The sequence below is a fragment of the Podarcis bocagei genome (assembly GCF_964188305.1).
Source record: "Podarcis bocagei genome assembly, chromosome: 1".
NCBI lineage: Eukaryota > Metazoa > Chordata > Lepidosauria > Squamata > Lacertidae > Podarcis > Podarcis bocagei.
In genome coordinates this window covers 16,789,877-16,810,900 of record NC_138125.1, presented here as the reverse complement: position 1 = coordinate 16,810,900, position 21,024 = coordinate 16,789,877, and the positions used below count along the sequence as shown (strand labels likewise).

General features: G+C 45.1%; 2 protein-coding genes and 1 long non-coding RNA gene across 8 annotated transcripts in view; all 3 read left to right on the top strand.

Moving 5' to 3' along the window:
• Positions 1–4,196, top strand: part of PPP2R5C (protein phosphatase 2 regulatory subunit B'gamma) — a 75,824-nt gene extending 71,628 nt beyond the window's left edge. For all 6 annotated transcript variants that reach the window (XM_081192764.1, XM_081192762.1, XM_081192763.1 and 3 more), the window contains one exon: positions 1,157–4,196. In XM_081192764.1, coding sequence (XP_081048890.1) covers positions 1,157–1,288 — 132 coding nt within the window. In that variant the 3' untranslated portion in view covers positions 1,289–4,196. The remainder of the gene's footprint in view (positions 1–1,156) is intronic.
• LOC308587594 overlaps positions 1–6,978 on the top strand; it is a 272,764-nt gene extending 265,786 nt beyond the window's left edge. The window contains exon 2 of the long non-coding RNA XR_014008483.1: positions 6,383–6,978. This is a non-coding gene — a long non-coding RNA (uncharacterized lncRNA). The remainder of the gene's footprint in view (positions 1–6,382) is intronic.
• Positions 6,979–11,246: 4,268 nt separating this feature from the next.
• DYNC1H1 (dynein cytoplasmic 1 heavy chain 1) overlaps positions 11,247–21,024 on the top strand; it is a 61,995-nt gene continuing 52,217 nt past the window's right edge. The window contains exons 1-3 of the mRNA XM_081190860.1: positions 11,247–11,624; positions 18,956–19,043; positions 20,171–20,344. Of these exons, the coding sequence (XP_081046986.1) occupies positions 11,354–11,624; positions 18,956–19,043; positions 20,171–20,344 (533 nt within the window). The 5' untranslated portion in view covers positions 11,247–11,353. The remainder of the gene's footprint in view (positions 11,625–18,955; positions 19,044–20,170; positions 20,345–21,024) is intronic.

Below are 21,024 nucleotides of genomic sequence, written 5' to 3'. Positions count from 1 at the left end.
ATTTCTGTCACTGCAACCTGCTATTTTTTCCATCCTCAGTGTTGTTGTAGGAGCCTATGCCTGCATTTGAAAGCCTGGCTCACAGCCAAATAACAGTAGGAGGCAGGTAGGCATAGTATAGATCAGTGTTTCCCAACCTTTTTTGGGCAAAGGCACACTTGTTTGATGAAAAAAATCTTGAGGCACACCACCATTACAGCCCCGTGACGTCAGCGTGCAGCGTCACGCCGGGAGGGACGCACGAAAGTGAAAGTTTCAATTTTTTCCCTCCCCCTTGCCGGGGAACCTCCAAGCTTTGGGGGTGGGGGGGGGAGGAGGCAGCAAAGCGAGGCAGGAAGGAGAACGCGGCTTGGCTGGGTGAGCTTTGGCAGGGGCAGGGAATGAGAGCCGCGAGGCGGGCGCTGCGGACAGAGGCGCTGCCCGCCGAGCTCGCAGGCAGCCAGGCAGGCAGGCGGCGAGAGCCCCGCGCTGGGCGGCCTCTCCTCGCCGCCGCCGCCCCGCCTCTCACCGCCCGACTCGCCCGCCTCCCTCCAGGCAACATCTCGCGGCACACTAGTGTGCCGCGGAACAGTGGTTGAAAAACACTGGTATAGATGTGTCTCCCCAATAAAGAAAACCATAGTTCTATGTATGGCAGCTGCATATGCATCCATGTACACTACTTCTGGACTTACTGACCTACTTGGGTGAGTAATCAAAACATGCCTTTCCATCCATTGTAGTGCTACACTGTGCTTCCATGGACCTATGGCTGACTCCTAGGATGGTGCTGTCTTGGTGGTAGCCGCAAAATTTGAATGGGCACCTGTAGCCGGAAGAGGGAGTGGGTAGGACAGTTTGCTACACGACTGCTCACCAGGGGGCATTGCTATTAGCCTAAACAACTTAAAAATGGCATGCCTATAATGATAGTATGTACTGACTGTTAAATTTATGGACTTGGTGGCTTCCCAAAGAACCAGGAGAATCCAAAAATGTATTCAGAGGGGTGCCGTGTATGGATAAGCATTACATCAACCAAGTCATTCCAGCAGTAGCCAGGTTGTATTGCCAACTTGCTGTCGTAAGCTTGCTAATAATACTTTTCTTCACCCCAAAAAACCAACCTATTGTGGATTAAATCATTGCATTAAAAAAAAATGCATTTTGATTTTAGGCACAGAAGGAACAGAAAAAGGATCGTGTTATTGTGCGCCGCAAGTCCGAACTGCCTCAGGATATCTATACCGTTAAAGCCTTGGAGTCCCATTGCCGAGCTGATGATCTAATAACGCATGATGGGCATTAGACTATTCAAGTGAAATCTTATTTGGAGGAAAACCCTTTTTTCTGGACTCTGTTCCACAGTAGAGAACTTACTTTTTTTGTGCCATACTGATCAGTTACACACAAGTCAAAGCTTTTCCCCCAATCCCATTTCTTTAGGCAATAACTTTGATACAGTATGCGCAGCTCAAGATTAGTTGTTCAAACAATGGTAAATTATCTGATTCTATATGCAGAACCTTGGGTTGACAAGTATTAAACGAAGACACTTCCTTGAGGATATTGGCATCGTACTAACCAGTCGGAAGCATGCACTTTCCCCCCTCCATATTATTACTGAGAGAAGAACAGCCTTGGCGCAAATCATCAGACACTGTTGCCACACAACCTCCCTAAACCTTTTTGGCTGCAGGGCATGGAAATCAGTTCTGTATATGGAAAAACATGAAACCATAACGTTGATCATATTGTTTGCAGTATGTACACCTGTTAGACTACAATCAGCTGCAGCTTGTGGCTCATGTACAGCATATATTTACAGGCACACAAGAAAATGCATGTGTGACTGCACATTCCTTTTTTTCCTTTTCTTTATATGGAACTGCTTTCTGTGTGGGCAAAGTGGCCTTGCATGGGTTTTCCTAATTGGAAGCTGCAGTACAGGAGTGCCTGGTAGGCTGAGGCCATTTTCTTTCTATTCTTCCTGTCCCCAAAGTTGGTACTGTGGCAATAGTCGAGTTTGTAAATTCACCGAAAACCTATTAGGCATTTATATAACACTGAAAAAACTTCCAGGGGGGGGGAAACAAACCTGCATTACTGCCTTGACAAATTCCTGGCAGCTTGGAAACACACACAGTTAAATTGTTCTCTCAGTTCAGCTTACAGAATGGCAATTTTCATGACAATCTTCAATCACGGCTAATTTCTGGGAGCTCTGAAAATTATTTCAGAGAACAGGCACCCTCAAAGTACTTTATATGGATTGAAGCCATATTTTCCAATCTTTTAGCATGTAATAGAAGCTGAGTATTTTGGAACTGACCTGCTAGAAAAAGAATTTGTGTTCCTAAAACTGAAATCCTGTCTGCCTTGATTAGAAATAAATTGCATTAAAAAAAGAAAAAATAAGTCATTGCATAACTCTTATTTTGGTTTCCCCCCAAAAAATATTATTTCATTTACCAGAATGACTTAAATGTTTTTCTCCCTTACCTGAGTTTTTACTGCATGGCATATTTTGAGCTCTAAGAGTTCTTTTTGTAGACATCATGAGACCAGCTAGCTGGATACATTTCTCTGGATGATATAGTTTGATGAGAGTGCAGCATTAGTACCTTTTCAGATTATATTTAATAAGGCAACAGATCCTCGTTGCATTATGCATTTTTCAGATGCCTGTCTTAAAAAGCTGAGAAATGAGTTACAGAAGTTCCGCTGTCATATTGTTTTCTGTGGTGAAAAGCACATGTAAAACATACACACCTCACAAGGAAAAAAAACTCATCCGAGTTACTGTTGATCTTCAAATGCTGCTATATATTCCACAAGATTACGTGCATGTTGTGAGCTCTTTTTTATTGTTGTGGATGGGAAAGCACGAAGAAATTTTCTATATATATAGTGCTTTGTCTTCGATATTTGATTTCTCTCAGGGTGGCCAGTATTTTTAGACTTTTGTATCCTGCTTAAGAGCTGGGTTTCAGTTGTGTTTTATTTAGAACCAGCAACTTCCTTCTTTTGTCTCTGGCAGTAGCAAACAGTGTTTTAATGTATTGATGCAGAAAAAGTTAAAACATGTGGCTTCTTTAAAATAAGTTTTTAAGGAAATGAGGTATCGTGAATCCATTAAAATTATTGTGCGAAACAGGCAGTTATAGTAACCTTGTGCAGATGTAGTGCCTGCTGTCTGGTCTCACTTAAAACAAAATGTCCAATATTTATTGCAAAAGCTATGGGGAGAAATCATATGTGGTGCGATGGGAATTAGTGGTAAGGTAGAACTAAATTAATATAAAGACCACTCCAAGCTTCAAATAAAATACCCATTCTGTGTAAAAACAATTCCTGTTAAACTTGAAAATAAATATGGTTTACCATGAAAAACAAGTAATTTAAAGCAGATTAAAGATGTCTTCCCTTTTTGAGGTGGGGGGAAAGGGTGCTATTTTAATTGCAAATGGCAACGTCTATATGTATTTTGATATACCATTGTTTGAACTTCCATCTTTAGCTGGTAACCTGTCAAATACCTTTTTATAATTAGGCTGTTCAGTAGGTTCATGAAAGAGGTTTCTGGAAAGAAGCATTCAAACTAATGTTATCCTCTGGGGGGAGTGGGAAAATATTGTATATCAATGTTTGGTTGACTGTGTAACGCTCAACGTATAAGATCTTTCACTGTCTAGATTTTATTTTTTCTCTTTACTGAAGATAAACATTCACCAAAAAGCTAACGTTCTGGGATAGGTAGGAAAATTATGCCATGAAAACTTGCTCTTGAGATTTTAGGCCAGTTGACAAACTTGCCTAAGCAATATTCTAAAATTTAGCAGCACTAATTGTTTGGCTTGTTTGTTATCACCATTTTTATGCTCTGTATAAGTTCTGTATTAAATTATTCTAAAAACTAATACATCCAAAATAAAAACGTGCAAATAAAATATAGTTTTGGTGACTGTTGTTCTTCATAAAGTTCAGTGTTAGCCATCTTCCCATGTTCTCCAAAATTTTATGCCTGTACATCAGGAATGTCAAAAAGAATATTACCAAGTGTCTTTTTTTGTGTGTGGCTTTAGTATGGCTTCATTTTAATATTGTACATACATTGTACTTTGTTTTATTGTAATGAGTAATAAAAATGTAGACTTCATATTTTGTACAGAATGGTCCTATGTACAGAATAAAAAGTTCCTAGAAACAGCAAAAAATATATATATAGGTAAGTGGCACAATTTTTCTTTATACTATATCTGTATCTTTATGCTTTAGTTGAATGCTATGTTCAAATGTACCAACCTATTTTTTAATATTTTATAATTCAGGTTTTTTTGTTCAGACATTGTTTTATGAAGAAAAACTTCATACACCTGCCATTTAATATGCTCTTTTATCTAGTTTTTAAATTCTAAAACTGGTGTATTATATGGATTAAATAAAGAAGAAATGGAATTTTACCTGCTCATCATAAAACTACATTTAACTTAAGGAAAGGATCTTCCAGGAAGAGTGCAGATTATGTAGATATCCAATAAAAAAACCCATACATACAGAACAAAGTTTCAATAAGGCCCTTTAAGGGGGGGGCTACATCATCTACAGAAGACTCAAAGCCTCCAATTGACCTTACGTAGAATGATGAAGCAGCCTATATATAGGTGGTGGCCAGGAGAAACTGATGATTCCATTTCTGTCGCCCTGACAAGTCAGACCTGTGTGTTCACTCTGCCCATAATTACGAAAGTTGCATAAACTGTTGTGTGAAAAAATAAGGTTTTTGATAATTGGGTTTTCCTAGTGCAAAACACAGAGGTTTTAGCACTCTAGTGTCTCCATCCAAAAAATGACTGCTACTCTTAAAGTTAAAACCATAGATAATAATCTCATTACCTAAAATTGAGAAGGATTTTGAGGAATTTGTCTCAACCTGTGCTTACTGAAAGACAAATCCATTTTCCTGCAGTTGTTAAAACTACTAAATGTTGCATACAAGCCAGATGAGATTCCTGACCTTTTGATGGTGGCAGACATTCTACTTGGTTGTGTGCCCCCCCCCCCCCCCGGCAACCTTCCAAGTTTACTCTCAAAGTAGAGAACTTTCTTTATAGGAATTTCACTGAGCCATGAACAGAGTGGCCAATTTGACAGTACTGTATAGTGTCAAATTGACCCATTTAATATCTTAAATAACCCAAAGTTTGTCCACTAATATGTGACTCTTGACACAACATGCATCATGTAACCATGCCGTGGGGTGGAATTTCCTTCCTTTAGAAGCTGGACAAAGTCCAAGCACCAGCATCTCCCAGGACAGCCGAAAGAACTTCCTTAGATTTGAGCAGAGGGGGCTAATCCGTTTTGGCTGGTGGGCTGCATTCACTCCTGACCAACCCTTTGAAGATAGTGTGTCAGTAGTAGGTGCGGCCACCCCAGAGTCTTGCATCAACACAAAAAGGCTGACAGCCCCCGCTCCTCAGCTGGTCCGCATCTCTTGTGCTTTTCTCGGTTTAATGCAGAACCTCTTCCCGATTTTCCCTGATCCTCCACCGACCCACAGCAGATCCTGAAGGTCGGAGCACCCTCAGCAACTCTGGATTTTGCGTTGAGGGTCATGCAGTACTGGAGTCTATGAAAATTAGGTGCCTTGCCTTACACAAATGGAAAGTTACAGATAGGTAGCCGTGTTGGTCTGCCATAGTCAAAATAAAAAAAAAATCCTTCCTGTAGCACCTTAAAGACCAACTAAGTTAGTTCTTGGTATAAGCTTTCGTGTGCATGCACACTTCTTCAGATACACAGCACCTTAAAGACCAACTAAGTTAGTTCTTGGTATAAGCTTTGGTATAAGCTTTCGTGTGCATGCACACGAAAGCTTATACCAAGAACTAACTTAGTTGGTCTTTAAGGTGCTACAGGAAGGATTTTTTTTTATTTTGACAAATGGAAAGCAATTTCTTCCGGCATAAAACCACCACTGTATGCAGCTCAGCGCTCCGAATGATCATGATTCATCTTGATAGTATGTCAGTACGCTGTGCTCTTCAGGACTACAGCCCATTGTGTGTGGTTGCATCACTACTTGGTGCTACAATTCTATAGTTAAATGCTGAGACAGAAGGACTAAGTCATTTGAAATAGTTACACCTGAAGCCAAGGGTAGCAGCAGGGTGGGCCAGCGTCCCCCAAACTGACAAATGAACCAAGGTGAAGTATGTGAGCCGATCTTCGTGGGAGGAAGAGTCAAAATCCTAGCTTGCTTTCCTCCTGAATTAATGAAGAGTCAATTCTTTCATGGTACTCTGAATCAAGTTCAGCACCTAGCAATTGGTCCTGTAGACCTAAGGGGATTTGTACTTTGAACAGCAGCCACCTATGCTGCATGGTGTACAGCAGGGAGTTTCAGAAGTAGTTAATGACACCTTATTAGGGTGAGCTCTTCAAGCAACAGTAAAAAATGCCACTGTAATACCAAGCCCATAACATTTGTTCATGCATCTCATCTCTTGGATTGTTGTCTTAGTCAGATAGAAGACCAGGACATGAAGACTTGGAAGCAATACATGAACTTTACAGTAGGGTTTTCTGTATCTAGTAGAAACTACATTTTCTCTATACACTTGGTTTACAAAAAGCCAGTTTTCATGTTGCAGGGCATGACCACAGCTATGCATCCTTCTAGTTGGCTGTTGCATACCTGCCTTCAAACTTTAGTGCAGCAGTCCTCAAATATTTTTGATGTTGCTATATAGATGAGGACCAAATTAGGTGTAACAGCAAAGATGCAAACTGATTTTTACTGGGTGAGGGAAGCAGAGAGCATGTTGCCAAGGGGTAAAGGTCTATTATCCAGAGAGAAACCTGGCATTAATCATGAAAAAATAATGGCGCTTTGGGATGTGGTCTCCTTTAATAATACATTTCTCTTGCTACATTATGCCTTACCTCATGCAACTGTCACTCATAAAAAATTAAAGAGAAAAATGTTGCTGTGTAGCTAAGTTTATTTTCTGTGTTTGATAACCCTCGAGGCAGTAACATATATCAGATCGTTCTCTCTAGGCATAATGGTTAGCTGCAAGCGGGAAAGAAATGGAGGCTGCAGTCCATGGCACTTTTACTAGGGAAGATTGAACTCAGGTTTACTTCCAAGTCTTAAACCTGCTTAGAATTCCACAGCATATATTAGAATGCTAACATCTTCCACTATGGAGCAAACTCAACACAAATTAAATTCTGCAGTCCAAGCTGCACTCTGCTGCATGCAGAAAACAGTCTTATTCAATTTTTGAAATAAAAAAAGGGAAAGCCACCCCTACCCCCATTGTCTCTTATTAATGGAATGGCATGTCTGCATTGTTCTGCCTTCACCCTTCTTGAGGATATCTACCCTTTATACCAACGGGACGCAGGTGGTGCTGTGGTCTAAACCACGGAGTCTCTCGGGCTTGCTGATCGGAAGGTTGGCGGTTTGAATCCATGCGACGGGGTGAGCTCCCGTTGCTCTGTCCCAGCTCCTGCCATCCTAGCACACCAGTGCAAGTAGATAAATAGGTACCGCTGTGGCGGGAAGGTAAATGGCATTTCTGTGCGCTCTGGCACTCATCACAGTGTCCCGTTGCACCAGAAGTGGTTTATGCTGACCACATGACCTGGAAAGCTGTCTGTGGACAAACGCTGGCTCCCTTGACCTGAAAAGTGAGATGAGCGCCGCACTCCATAGTCAGCTTTGACTGCACTTAACCGTCCGGGGTCCTTTATCTTTCTACCTTACCCTTTATACCACCTTAAAAAAAGAAAAGAAAGTTTATCCCATTCAGTCCATTTTTTCCCTGTAACAAAGTCATGCAGAGATATTCAAAGGAGGTAAGGTTATTTTAATAAGTGGAAGATTGGTGCACTGATCTCTCATGCTAAACTAATTAGGGAGTAGTCCTCTGGCCATGGCACTGAGACAAGAATCAGAAAGCAGAGCAAATTAAGGGCAAAAGTTCCTTATCTTGTATTTCTTTCCACTTCAGTAAGGTCAAGAGTGCTTCCTGCCTGCCTGTTCTCATTGAAGATTTTGTGGTCAAAACAAAAAGGGCCATCAGTGTGGACCTTTGAGTTCAGCAATAGTTAAGTTCTAGAAAAAGAGATCACAGCACTCATGACCTTGAAATAACACCCTTTGGTGCCGAAGCCCCTTCCCTCTTTTCAGCAATGCATGAGCTGCTTCTGTTGTTACTCAGTGATGGAGGCCCACTCTGCACCTGCTTAAGGACAGGTTCAACTGCTGCTCTGGGTCTATCAATCTTGAGCCCTGCCATTGAAATCACATACTAGGTAGGACTGACCATTGGGGAAGACCCGTAGAGTTTTAACCATGGTCTCAAAGAACCCATCCTCACCTCTTCCACCCTGGTACACTTAACTATGTAGCCTCTAAAAGAAGCCAACCATCCCACAGAAATGGCTGCCATTATCACAGAACCAGAACCACCATTTGTTGCGGCAAGTTAGTAGCTTGCATTCAAGGGCCCCCAGCTCACAGAGGTTGTCTTCAGCACAACCTTGGCATGCTGGAAAGCATTGTTCATTCACAAGCTTTTATTATTTCTGCTCTTTGGAAAGTGGTGTGCGGTTATGCTGAGGTAGGTGCCGCCACAGAGGCTCCCAACATGTCCAGGTCCCAAGCCGGATCTACTGCAATAATCTGCATGGGGAGGGCAGGGCAAGACTTGGACACTTAGGCTATTCTCTATATATTCTCTCCAGCACTCTGGTGTTGGTTTCCACAAAATCCACTAGCACCGTGTGTTGAGGAATGGCCCTTTCCCTATTTTGGAGTAGCGCTATCCCGGATGAGAGACGAGCCTTGAGCATTCCTTAGCCATAGATACCATCTTAATTGCAACCCAAGACCATCTTCCCATCCACAGCTGAGCATGTTCCAACTAGAAGGAACACCTTGTGCATGCATGTTGGAGTTACAGTGTTGTAGGGGGCCTTGTGCTCTGACCCACCCCCTTTGATGCAAGAGATCCAGTTCGAACATTCCCTAACAAATTGCTTCGTTACGCAGCACAAAGTTAAACCATGGGATCACACAAGATGTGGCGATGGCCATCGACTTGGGACAGCTCTCAAAGAGGATTGGGCAAGTGATGAAGGCTATCAATGGCTGCTAGCCAAAATGGCTATGTTCTGTCTCTGCTGTTGGAGGCAGTATGCCCCTTGAATACCTGTTGCTGAGACTCCCAGGTTGGAGAGAGTGATGTTGCTCTCCTGTGCTGCTTGTGGGCTTCCCATAGGTTGACCACTACAGGAAGAGGATACTGGGCTATGGGTCACTGGCCTCATCCAGCAGGCTCTTGTTATGTGGCTGCCCAGTTTCTGCTTGAAGACCTCCAGCGGGGGAAGAGTCCGCTATCCCTGTATGGGCCAGGATGGGAACCAGTGGTCCTCCAGATGTTGCCCATCATCCCTATCCACTGACCACACTGGCAGGGGCTAAATAGGGTCCAGAAACATCGCTGCTCTATGCAATCCAACCCATTGATTATCTGCTCATTCCTCCAGAATGGTAAATCCTTTAGATCAGTTTCCCAAACTTGGTTCTCCAGCTGTTGGTTTTGTGTGTGTGTGTTGACTACAATTCCCATCATTCATGACCACTGGTCCTGCTAAGCTAGGGATGGTGGGAGTTTTAGTCCAAAAACAGTTGGAGACCCGTGTTTGGGAAACCCTGCTTTAATCTCTGTCCCTCTGGCCTCTTACTCATAAGTAAGCCCCTCGTTACCCGTGCTTAAAGACTACAGCAAACGGGCTGCCTCATCCTACACGTGTTTACCCAGAAAGAATTCCCATATTTCCTGGCGTCTTTACCAGCCCGAGTCTGCTGAGAAGTCCACTCATTGTGTCTAAGCCTCACGTGAGAAGTGTGGCTAAGGTTGCAGTCGTTTTGCCTGCTCAGTTCAAGTGGGGCTTGGTGCAGAAGGCCGCAGCGTTAACTCCTTATCCGTAGGCGAAAATATCAGAAATGCATCACACTCGGCGCGCTGCAATCCGGGGCGAAGCTCTGCAGCGCAACTCTCTGGCAGCAAGGAAGCAAGAGGCTGCGTAGCGACAGCCTCAAAACTGCTTCTTCATTGCTCCGGCGGAAACAGTCGCAGTGCAATCTGGAACAAGTAGTTTTTCTCCTGCAGCCTTTGGCTTCGAAAATAAGATTTCCTGAGAATAAGCGGGAAGGCGGGGTCACAAATCTGACATTTGCGTCCTATTGAGTTCTGCTTCCTGGAGAAAGAAACAGCCTGGGCGTTGCATTTGCTTTACATTATCTCTAGAACACACACACACACACACACACACACACACAAAACCATTAATTTTAACTGTGTAATTAATCTTATTCTGTCCTGTGTATTTTCATCTCTTGTAATGGTTTTGCCTAGACAATTTTTAAAAAAATAGTCCCATGTCTAAAGCAGGCTTACATTTAAAACATCATCGTATTTGCTAGCTTACAAGAGTGGCAGAATTTAACAGCGCAATCCTGCAGATACCTACTCAAAAGCAAACCCCACTGAACTCCTTTTGTAGAAAACCGGCGCCTGAGGATTGCACTCTCATAGCTTTCTGAGCAGGAAAACACGCATTGCATACTAGCGTCCTTCGGTTGTGCCAAAAACTACATATGAGAATCCAAAAGAGACAAGTAACTTTACAAATTGTTAATGCCCTTCCTCCCAAAGGAGCCCAGGAAGGCAAGTGATGCTCAGGATTGAAACCTGAGGGTTTTCTCACATTATTACTATTATCATAATTGTATATTTATTTATACCCCCCTTTTCCGCCTGACAGGGACTCCAAGTGGTTTACGGGGGGAGGGGATAAAAGCAGCTTAAAAACACAGGGAAAACCCAATCATTAAAAAAAAAAAATTAACATGGATGAGTTCAAACATATTTAATATATATGCTGATCATTACAATACTGTAAAACCAACGCGGCACCAGCCTTTGCATTCAAAGCAAATCAGAACCCCACCGCCGGAAACCTGAACTACATTGCCCGCGTGACCCTCTGGAGGGGGAAGCGGGTGTCCCCTTTCAGATGCATGTCGGGACTTGTAGTCCACCCTACCCCAGATCCCCTCTTCAGCTCCAAGCCCGGGCGGGTTTCCCCGACTACGCTTCCCATCATCCTCCGGGGCGGCTCTGACGGCGAGAGGCGGTGGTTAAAAGAGCGGCGGGGCGGGCGCGGCGGGCTCAGTACCGCTGAGCCGTAGAACTCAGCGGTCGCTCGGGGAGTTTGCTGCGTCTCGTCTCTAGCGGGGTTTTATCCATCGGCTTCGAGGGGTGGGGGAGAATCCCACGAACCCTCAGCAGCCATGTCCGATTCGGTAGGGGGAGGCGGCGGAGGAGGAGGGGGAGAGGACGGCGGGCTGGAGGTGACCGGCTCGGCGGTGCAGAACGTGGCGGACGTGTCGGTGCTGCAGAAGCACCTGCGCAAGCTGGTGCCGCTGCTGCTGGAGGATGGCGGCGAGGCCCCGGCCGCGCTGGAGGCGGCGCTGGAGGAGAAAGGCGCCGTGGAGCAGATGCGCAAGTTCCTATCCGACCCGCAGGTCCACGCCGTGCTGGTCGAGCGCTCCACCCTCAAGGGTGAGTCGGCAGCCCAGAGACACCCCAGTCCCACCAGCCCCGCCTGGCTGGCTGCGTGTTTCAGGGCGGCGGCTTCCTCGCTCGCTTTCTGCGGGAGGCCTAGAGGTTTTCCCTTCCAGCTGGGGATAAACAAGGGAGGAGCAGCGGAGGAGGATGGAGAGAGGGGTGGGGCCGCTGGGGAAGACCGAGGCTGCCGATGCCGCCGCTCCCTCGGCTGTCAAAATGGCGCCGGCGCCGCCGCTTTGTCTTCTTCAGGCTGGCGGGCTGAGGTAGCCCGTCCTTCACCGCCTTTAATCTCTCTCCCCCCCCCCCTTCGCCAGCACCAGGAATAAATCTCTTTCCCCGCACATCTGCCCTCTCCGTGGCCTGATCCGGCAGTCTCCTCATCAACGCATCTTCCTCTTCAACCAGGCCTTGGGCTGATGAACCAACAGTGTCAATGTGGGAGGGGAGCGGGGTTGGTTGTTGGTTGGGTTTGTTACTGGTTTCGTTGTGGTTTTTTATTTTTTATGGTTTTGTTCTGTATTACTATTATTATTATTTATGCTGCAAACCTCCCCAGGATCTTCGGGTGACAGGCAATAGGCGGATCTAATAAAGAATAATGGTATATCTTACCTAGATCTGCGTGAGCAAAGCCTTTTTTGCAAGTCGATACAGTGACCCTCAATGCCACAAATAAAACAGTTCAAGTCAGGCCATACCTGCCTGGGTGGAGCTTGCACAGATAGGAAGCTGCCTCACACCATTTCAAATTATTTCTGTTTAATGTGGGTGCACCGGTGTTATCTATCCTCGTTCTTCTCAACACACACACCTGCCAACTGAGGCGGAGGTTTCGTGCATCTGAGCTCTAATCCATGCTATCACCTCACGCCATAAAAGAATGAAATATTTAGGATGCAGCGAGGCTTGTTTTTGCTGCAACATGCTGGACAAAGCCACCGCTCTGGAAATTGTCACATGTCTCTTTGTTGTCCAGACAGGCAGAGGATCTTTGGGGATTCAGGCAGAGTGAGGCCTTTCCACATGTAAAATGAGCATGATTGCTGGGTTAATAGTCCAAGGTACAGCATACAGTAATGCTCTGCTTGCGTGAGAGGAATTCCCAGTGTGGGATTGACTTCTTCTGAGCACTGTGCTGCAGAGTGCTCTGAAGGTGGATAGTAGGGTTGCCAAGTCGCCAGGAAGACAAACCGCCTTCTGGTTGGCTTCTATGCCTTTGACAACAGCTTGGTGTGCCAGAATCAGTAGGTGAAGCTTTTCCTGGCATGGAGATAAACACAGTTGCTGTTTCTTGCCTGACTGTCAAGCTGATATTAAAGACAAAGGTAAAAACCAGTAACAAAAACTGACAACCCTGGGTTCAAGAGCAAAATGACAGTGTTTCACTTTCGCAGGGTTGTTAGGTTATCTGTATTGGCACAGTACACTATTTTCTAATCCAGTTTCACCCTCTCATCAGGAACTAGATTCCATGCATTGCTTGGGGTTGGACTAGGTGACCCTTGGGTTTCCTTCCAACCAGTGTTAGAAACTCAGATGTATAAGCCAAATTGCACCTTAGAGCTACGTTGTCTCCAGAATGGAATGTCTATGTGCCTTTCCCCCCTTTTTGCAATGGGATTTATTATTAATATTCATTTCATTTCTATACCGCTTTATATTTTAAAGAAAAAAAATCTTGAAGTGGTTTACAGCACATTAAAACATTGAATAAAACAAATTCCAGGCTTGAAGGATAATATTTCAGATCCTTCTCTTAAGTGACATTTTGTTTCCCCCACATTTATTTACCTACTTGTTTTATATAGCTGTCCCATAGCAGAAGAACTCTGGGAAGCCAGTGTGGTGTATGTTGCAGGCATGGCCAGACTTGGCCCTCCAAATGTTTTTGGGACTACAGTTCCCATCATCCCTGACTACTGGTCCTGTTAGCTAGGAATGATGGGAGTTGTAGTCAAGTTGGACCATGCCTGGTTTAGAGTGTCTGACTAGGACCTGGGAATGAGGGCTCATGAAGCTCCTTTGTTGACCTTGGGCCTGTCACAGCTTCTTACCTCAGGGTCATTGTAGGGAATAACTGAGGAGGGGATAAATCATGTACAGTGGTGCCTCGCAAGACGAAATTAATCCGTTCCGCGAGTCTCTTCGTCTAGCGGTTTTTTCGTCTTGCGAAGCAACCCGATTAGCGCTATAAGCGGTTTAGCGGCTATTAAAGGCTTAGCAGCTATTAAAGGCTTAGCGGATTAGCGGCTAAAAGGCTATTAGCGGATTAGCGGCTTAGAAAAAGGAGGGGGGAAGCGGGGGGAAATCGGAACACTCGCAAGACGTTTTCGTCTTGCAAAGCAAGCCCATAGGGAAAATCGTCTTGCGAAGCAGCTCAAAAACGGAAAACACTTCCGTCTAGCGAGTTTTCCGTCTTGCGAGGCATTCGTCTTGTAGGGCACCACTGTACTCCTTGGATAAAAAAGGTGGGCTATAAATGTAATAAACTCTTCTTGCATGCTTAAGAAAGCTGGAGGGCCAGCCAGATGAAGATGTCAGTTGTCAACCTGGCATCCAGAGATACCCATGTGGTCAAAATTGGACCCACTAGCAAAACGTGCCTGGCACCTGGGGAATTTCCAACACTGCTTCTAACTCTACAGTTCTATGTAGAACTGCACTGAGAATGACAAATGGTGACATTCTGGTTCACCTTGTCTTATCTCCAATTGTCCTTTGGCAGAACTGGACAACACTCTTTTGGCTTATAGGTTGTCAGCTAGAAGGACAGACCAGTACCTGGGGATTGTTGGGTGGCCGTTAATTGTAGATCCCATGCTTCCATGTATGGGAGGATTAGCCTATTTATTTCCACTCACATCTTACGTAGTTCTCCTACAGATTGGACAAGTAGTAAGCACAGGATCATTCTAGTCTTCAACCCCTTCCTCTCTTGGTCAGCAGACACCATAAGGCTCGTTGTAGAGAAAAATATGTGTTGCGTGCCAGATCTATGTATGTCTTTCTAGGAACTAGAGGTATAATGTCGTAAGGAAGTACCATATGTCTGTTCTTGCATGCAATTTCCACTTATATGGGGGCCATGCATTTCTAAATCCATTTCTTGAAGGCATTTTGATGACATGGAAGAAGGGCCTCAGACGATGATCTCTGGGTCTGGGTAGGTTCATATGGAGAGAGGTGGTCCTTGAGGTACTGTGGTCCTGAGCCGTTTATATAGCAAGGGAATGATGGTACTTTCTGGATAAGCCATCATTCTAGACCGTTGGTGGACTTTTTATGTCAATCATGCTATCAGTCATAGCCTGCCAATGGTCAGGATCTGCAATGATGGCAGTTGTGGTCCAACATCATCTGAAAGGCCACAGGTTTGTTATATACACAGTGGTTCTCAAGATGTAATGTCAATAATCCCAGCACTCCAGCTACTGTAATTGCATCTCCTCTGCCATTCTCCAAGCTGGCTGGGGTATATGAATGTGCGTGGGTTGTTGTTGTTTTTAAGGCATGCTGATAAGATTCCAGATGGCTCTCAGTTTATATTGGGATTACATTCCAGAGATAGTGCCTAACACCAAAATTGCATATGGGTTCAATAGCAGGTGGGATGGCTGAAGTCTTTTTTCCTCTGACGTCCGCACCCTTTTTATTTTCTAATTTTACCCAGTGCATAAATTTAAATGTGCGTAAGTTGCAAGTTACCTGTACTGTAGTCAGCAGTATATCACAGTCCGAAAGGAAAAAGTCTCTACATATGTTACAGTGGTGAGATGTTGATTGGCTACTAGTGTAAGTTTGGCCTTTGGAAAGCTTTTAGTGAATTATTGAGATTTTGCATCAGTTTCAGTACTATCAGCTACTGTAGACGGAGGTTTTCTAAGTATTATTTGTAACTAATCTTCTGCAAGAATTTCCTGTTGGTAAGCACCCTGCCCCCACTTCCGAGCATTGTTAATCCCGCCCCAGGAGGTGTGTCCCATTTTCCAAACATGAACTCTATTGGCAGGATTTCTCTGTGCCCAGGTGTCACTCAGAAAGACAGCCTGGCCTGTTTGCTGAGTTCTGCTGGCTGCTTAGATAAACAAGAGAACTTTCATAGAGGACTGAGCTATGTAAATTTAAACATAAAAAAGTATAATATTTGTTTTAGATAGACCAGAACTAGAGAGCTTATTGAGATAGCTAACATCGTGCCTTCCAGATGTTTGAGACTGAAGCTCCTATCAGCCCTAGTCAGCATGGCCCATGATAGATGATGGGAATTGGAGTCTGAAAGTGCACCATGTTGGCTACCCCTGGCATAGATATTTTATTAAAGTCCCTGAGCAATAATAGTTATTCCAGGCTAGGGTTGCCATATTTCAAAAAGTAAAAACCTGGTCACCCTGCAAATTTTCAATTGACTTGCCTAAGATCCAGGACAAAGCGCCACCTTTCGGAAATTCCCCCCGGATGTCAATTGCCCCTTTGAAATCCCGGTAATGTCTGAGAAAATCCAGACTTATGGCAGCCATATTCTAGGCCCTAGCATAACTTTCTCTGTGATTCATGAGCAGCTTTAATGAGTGTAAACGGACCAATTGTAATTCCATGACTAAATCATAGTCCTGGAAAAGTTCTAATGATCCTCCTTTGTGAACTATTAAAGTTTTTTGGGTGATTGCCTACTAAGTCATACTCATACAAATATAATAATAATAATAATAAATAATAATAATAATAATTAATAATAATAGACAATTAAGTTGATTGATTTCAATGGGTCTACTCTAAGCATGAATTAATTGGCTGTCTCCCTGTAACTTTTTGATACGCAATGTGCCTGAAGAGTTTGGCTTGTAGTGCAGATAGTGCAGCAGTTGCTAATGCAATGTTAAATATAAACCAAAGAGAGCTCTATGAGTCTTACTGGAGCCCTGCTCAATACAGTGGTGCCTCGCAAGACGAAATTAATTCGTTCCGCAAGTCTCTTCGTCTTGCGGTTTTTTTCGTCTTGCGATGCACGGTTTCCCATAGGAATGCATTGAAAATCAATTAATGCGTTCCTAGGGAAACCGCCTTCAGACTGTCCCCGGACCTCTTCTGAAGGCTGGGGGGGGGACAAGGGCTTTTCTTCTCACCCCGCCCCCCCCACCCCGCTTCGGAGCAGCGTTCCGAAGCGGGGTGGCTGGGGCAGGTGTTCCCACCCCCACCCCCCGCCCGGCTTCGCAGCAGCGCTACGAAGCCCGGCGCCTGGGGCAGGTGTCCCCCCCCCCCGCTTCGGAGCAGCGTTCCGAAGCGGGGTGGCTGGGGCAGGTGTTCCCACCCCCCCGCCCGGCTTCGGAGCACGGGGAGATCGCTTCTCCCCACCGCCCCTTGCTTCAAAAGAGGTCCGGGGGCAGCGGGAAGCGCTCCCGCTGCCCCCGGACCTCTTTTGAAGCAAGCGGCTGCGGAGAGAAGCGATCTCCCCGCAGCCGCTTGCTTCAAAAGAGGTCCGGGGGCAGCGGGAGCGCTTCCCGCTGCCCCCGGACCTCTTTTGAAGCAAGGGGCGGTGGGGAGAAGCGATCTCCCCGCAGCCGCTTGCTTCAAAAGAGGTCCGGGGGCAGCGGGAGCGCTTCCCGCTGCCCCCGGACCTCTTTTGAAGCAAGGGGCGGTGGGGAGAAGCGATCTCCCCGCAGCCGCTTGCTTCAAAAGAGGTCCGGGACCTCTTTTGAAGCAAGCGGCTGCGGGGAGAAGCGCAGCTGCTTGCTTCAAAAGAGGTCCGGGGGCAGCGGGAGCGCTTCCCGCTGCCCCCGGACCTCTTTTGAAGCAAGGGGCAGCGGGGAGAAGATCGCTTCTCCCCGCCGCCCCTTGCTTCAAAAGAGAAGACCCGCCGTCCCCGGGGCAAGCTTCGTTTTGCGAAGCAAGCCCATAGGGAAATTCGTCTTGCGAGGCAACTCGAAAACGAAAAAACCTTTCGTTTTGCGAGTTTTTCGTCTCGCGAGGCGTTCGTCTTGCGGGGTACCACTGTATAGTGCATCCTAGTTGTTAATGTTGATTCATTACATCATTGCCATTTGCTCCTGAAAAACTCGCAGGCTTAAACAGTGGCTTATTGTTGAGATAAATGCTTCCATCTTCTCGAGATCCGAACTGTAAGGTCATTTGAATGTTGCGCTCATGTGTATGAGTGCACATAGATCTGTACACGTAAAATGTAACTATTCCTTGACACAATTTTTTAATGAGCTTTTCACTTCTGTTGCGGGAGGCACTACACTGTTGTTGCAAAACTTTTAAATGTTGCATGTGGGTGACTTTTTGAAAGAACAGTAGTATTTGTACAACGTGAAGGAGGTAGATACTCTCACATATTCCTGCATATTCTTTCTCTCTCATCTAAAGAAGTCTTTGAAATAGTATAGTTTTGAGGCTGGAAACAAATAACGTGTCTGTTGGAGAAATCTATATTGTGTGTCCTAAAGACACTCTTCTGGAAGCAGTGTTGTACAGTTTAAGCCACATATTGATGTCTTGATTGATTCAAACCTATTCCTCAAATTGAATGTCAGCTATGGTGAAATGTATCTCTATCAAACCTTTTACTTTTTATATTAATTGCAAAGCAAACCCTGATGCTTTTGCATAAGATTTGGCGAAAAGGACACATGCTTGCAGAATCTTATATTTTGGCAGCATTTGCTACAGTGTAGTTTCTCCTGGAAAAGGGCTATGGCTTGAGAAGTACCAAGGTTGCTGCTGTTTATAATCAAGCTTTGTGGAAATTGATGCTTATTGAAAGTACACAGTGCAAAGGTTTCACAGTTCTTGACAGCAACTTTATAATGAAAAAACAGTGCTTTTTTGGCTGATATTATAAGGAATGCATACAATTCTCTTTATTACAGGGTTCTTTCCTGAAAAGATCTATTCTTTGTCCAGTACAGTACACTTTCTCTTTCTGTTCTCCTGTTTGGGTGTGCCTCTTAGATGGAAGAATTGCTGTGCTGCATTGCAGTGGTTTCATTGCTTTAGTGTTGGCCGCTAAAGCAGTGACATCATCCTCTGAATTGTGGGTTATTAACAGGGCTCTTCCCTTTTTATCTTGGTTCTTCTGCTATTTTTATATATATCTTAAATTCATTCTGTTTGAGGAAGCTGACTGCTTTTAAATAAATCTGATTTCCTCTCAATTTAAGAAGAACTGGATTTTGTTGAGAAGCCAGAGTAGGCTAACATAGAATAAAGGGAAAGAGAGAGGTTTTTGTGCAATAAAGTTAATGCTAATGAATTCCTCTAGCTTCAGAGTCATGCAGGAGAGGACATTCAGGAGATGTTAATAAAAATTTCCTAATTCTTTACAGAGGATGTTGGTGATGAAGGAGAGGAAGAGAAGGAATTTATTTCCTATGGCATAAGTACTGACATTCATTATGGGATGAAGTCAAACAGGTGAGTCGAATCTGTGTCTCTTCTGGCAATAAACAAACAAGCTGTTCACTTGATGCAATTGTGGGACTGAAGAGGAATTCTGAGATTTAGGAAAAAGCTCTATCGGTAGGAAATTCTCACCTGGGCCAATGTTAGTTGGGCAGGAAGAGTTCAATGAGAGCCATGCCCACTGACTGATAGATGCCTTTTGTATGACTGCAGAATCTCTCTGCCATCTTCTCCTATTGTTCCTGCCCGCTCCACCAATTTTCTATGCTCACATAATGTAGAAATGTTGTTCCTTCCTTCTAACTGGGAAGTGCAAAGTGAAGGAGAGAGCGAGAGCTATGCATTCTGCCTGAGTGCCTCTTTCTCCCTTGTGATCCCGATTGTGACAAAAAAAACACCAAAAAACCCAAGGCAGATATTTAAAAGGGCGTGGGGTCCACAACGAAGAAAAAGAACAAAAACAATTTTATTATTTATAAGCCACCCATCTGACTGGGTTTCCCCAGCCATTCTGGTCGGTTCCCAACAAAATATAAAAAACACAGTAAAACATCAAACATTATAAACTTCCCTATAAGCTTCTAAAGAGAAGAGGTTAGTAATTTCCATGAGTGTGCATACAATATTTTTTCCTGAATTCCCGGAAATTTGGTTCACACCAAATTCTGGACCGAGCCACTGGTTGGCATTTCACTTCTGAGCCTAAACCCATGGTCTTAACTCTGGAAAGACAACATGGGGACATCTGATTTTCTGCCTGGGGGGGTGCCTTCTGACAGCAGATGCAGTCATGAGCCAGGCTTACTCATGAATACAACTACAAACAGGAAGAACCTTAGCTGGCTGTTTACTGTAGAGCCCAAGCAGATGATCTTGCAGATTGATCTGTGAACTGCATATCTGCAAACAGAAGAAAGCAAGTACATGGCGAAGGGGGAACAGAAAGGAGAAGCTTCTTTCCTCCTTTTCTTAGAAAAGAACTTCCACCTGCAAATATAGTTGATGCTACAAGACAGAATTAAACCATGTCCCTGACTCCTCACTCCCTTAGCCCCTGTGAGACCCCATTCACATTGCATCCTCATTCTGTTCTCAGGTTAAATTGAATAGGAACTTAATATTATTTCTTTGGTTTACAGTTTGGCATTCATTAAACGAGCACCAGTAATTGATGCAGACAAGCCTGTGTCCTCACAGCTCAGGGTGCTTACTCTCAGTGAAGACTCCCCGTATGAAACACTGCATTCCTTCATCAGCAACGCTGTTGCTCCCTTCTTTAAGTCCTACATCAGAGAGTCTGGCAAAGCAGACAGGTAACTACTTTCGTTTGTGTAATTTCTAGCCGTTGTGTACATGAAGGAATAAAAGATGTGCAAGGGAAGGAAGATATAACTGGAAAGTAGATGGTGGTCAAGATCCTAAGAGCTTTGTGACTGCAGCTTCTCTGCAACCAAAGATCCCCAGAGATTAGGGAGCAGCTTGCCAAACAACATGGGTCCCGTATTTTTCGCCCTATAGGACGCACTTTTTCCCCTCCAAAAATGAAGGGGAAATGTGTGTGCGTCCTATGGGGCGAATGCAGGCTTTCGCTGAAGCCTGGAGAGCGAGAGGCAACGGTGCGCACTGACCCCTCTCGCTCTCCAGGCTTCAGGAAGCTATCCGCAAACCTTGCGAGCCGGGGAGAGTTCCCGCGGGCTCGCAAGGCTTGCGGGCAGCAGCCTGCAGCATGGGTGCCCTCCAGAGGATGCTCCGTGCTTCGGGAAGGTGTCCGCAAGCCTCCTGCGCCCGGCGCGCGAAGCTTGGGGCGGCAGCCTGCATCCCGAAGCACGGGGTGCCCTCCTGAGGACGCCCCGTGCTTTGGGAAGGTATCCGCAAGCCTCCCGCGGGAGGTCCTGCCGGGTGCGCGAGGCTTGGGGCGGCAGCCTGAAGCACGGGGTGCCCTCCGGAGTATGCCCCGTGCTTCGGGAAGGTGTCTGCAAGCCTTGCGCGCCCG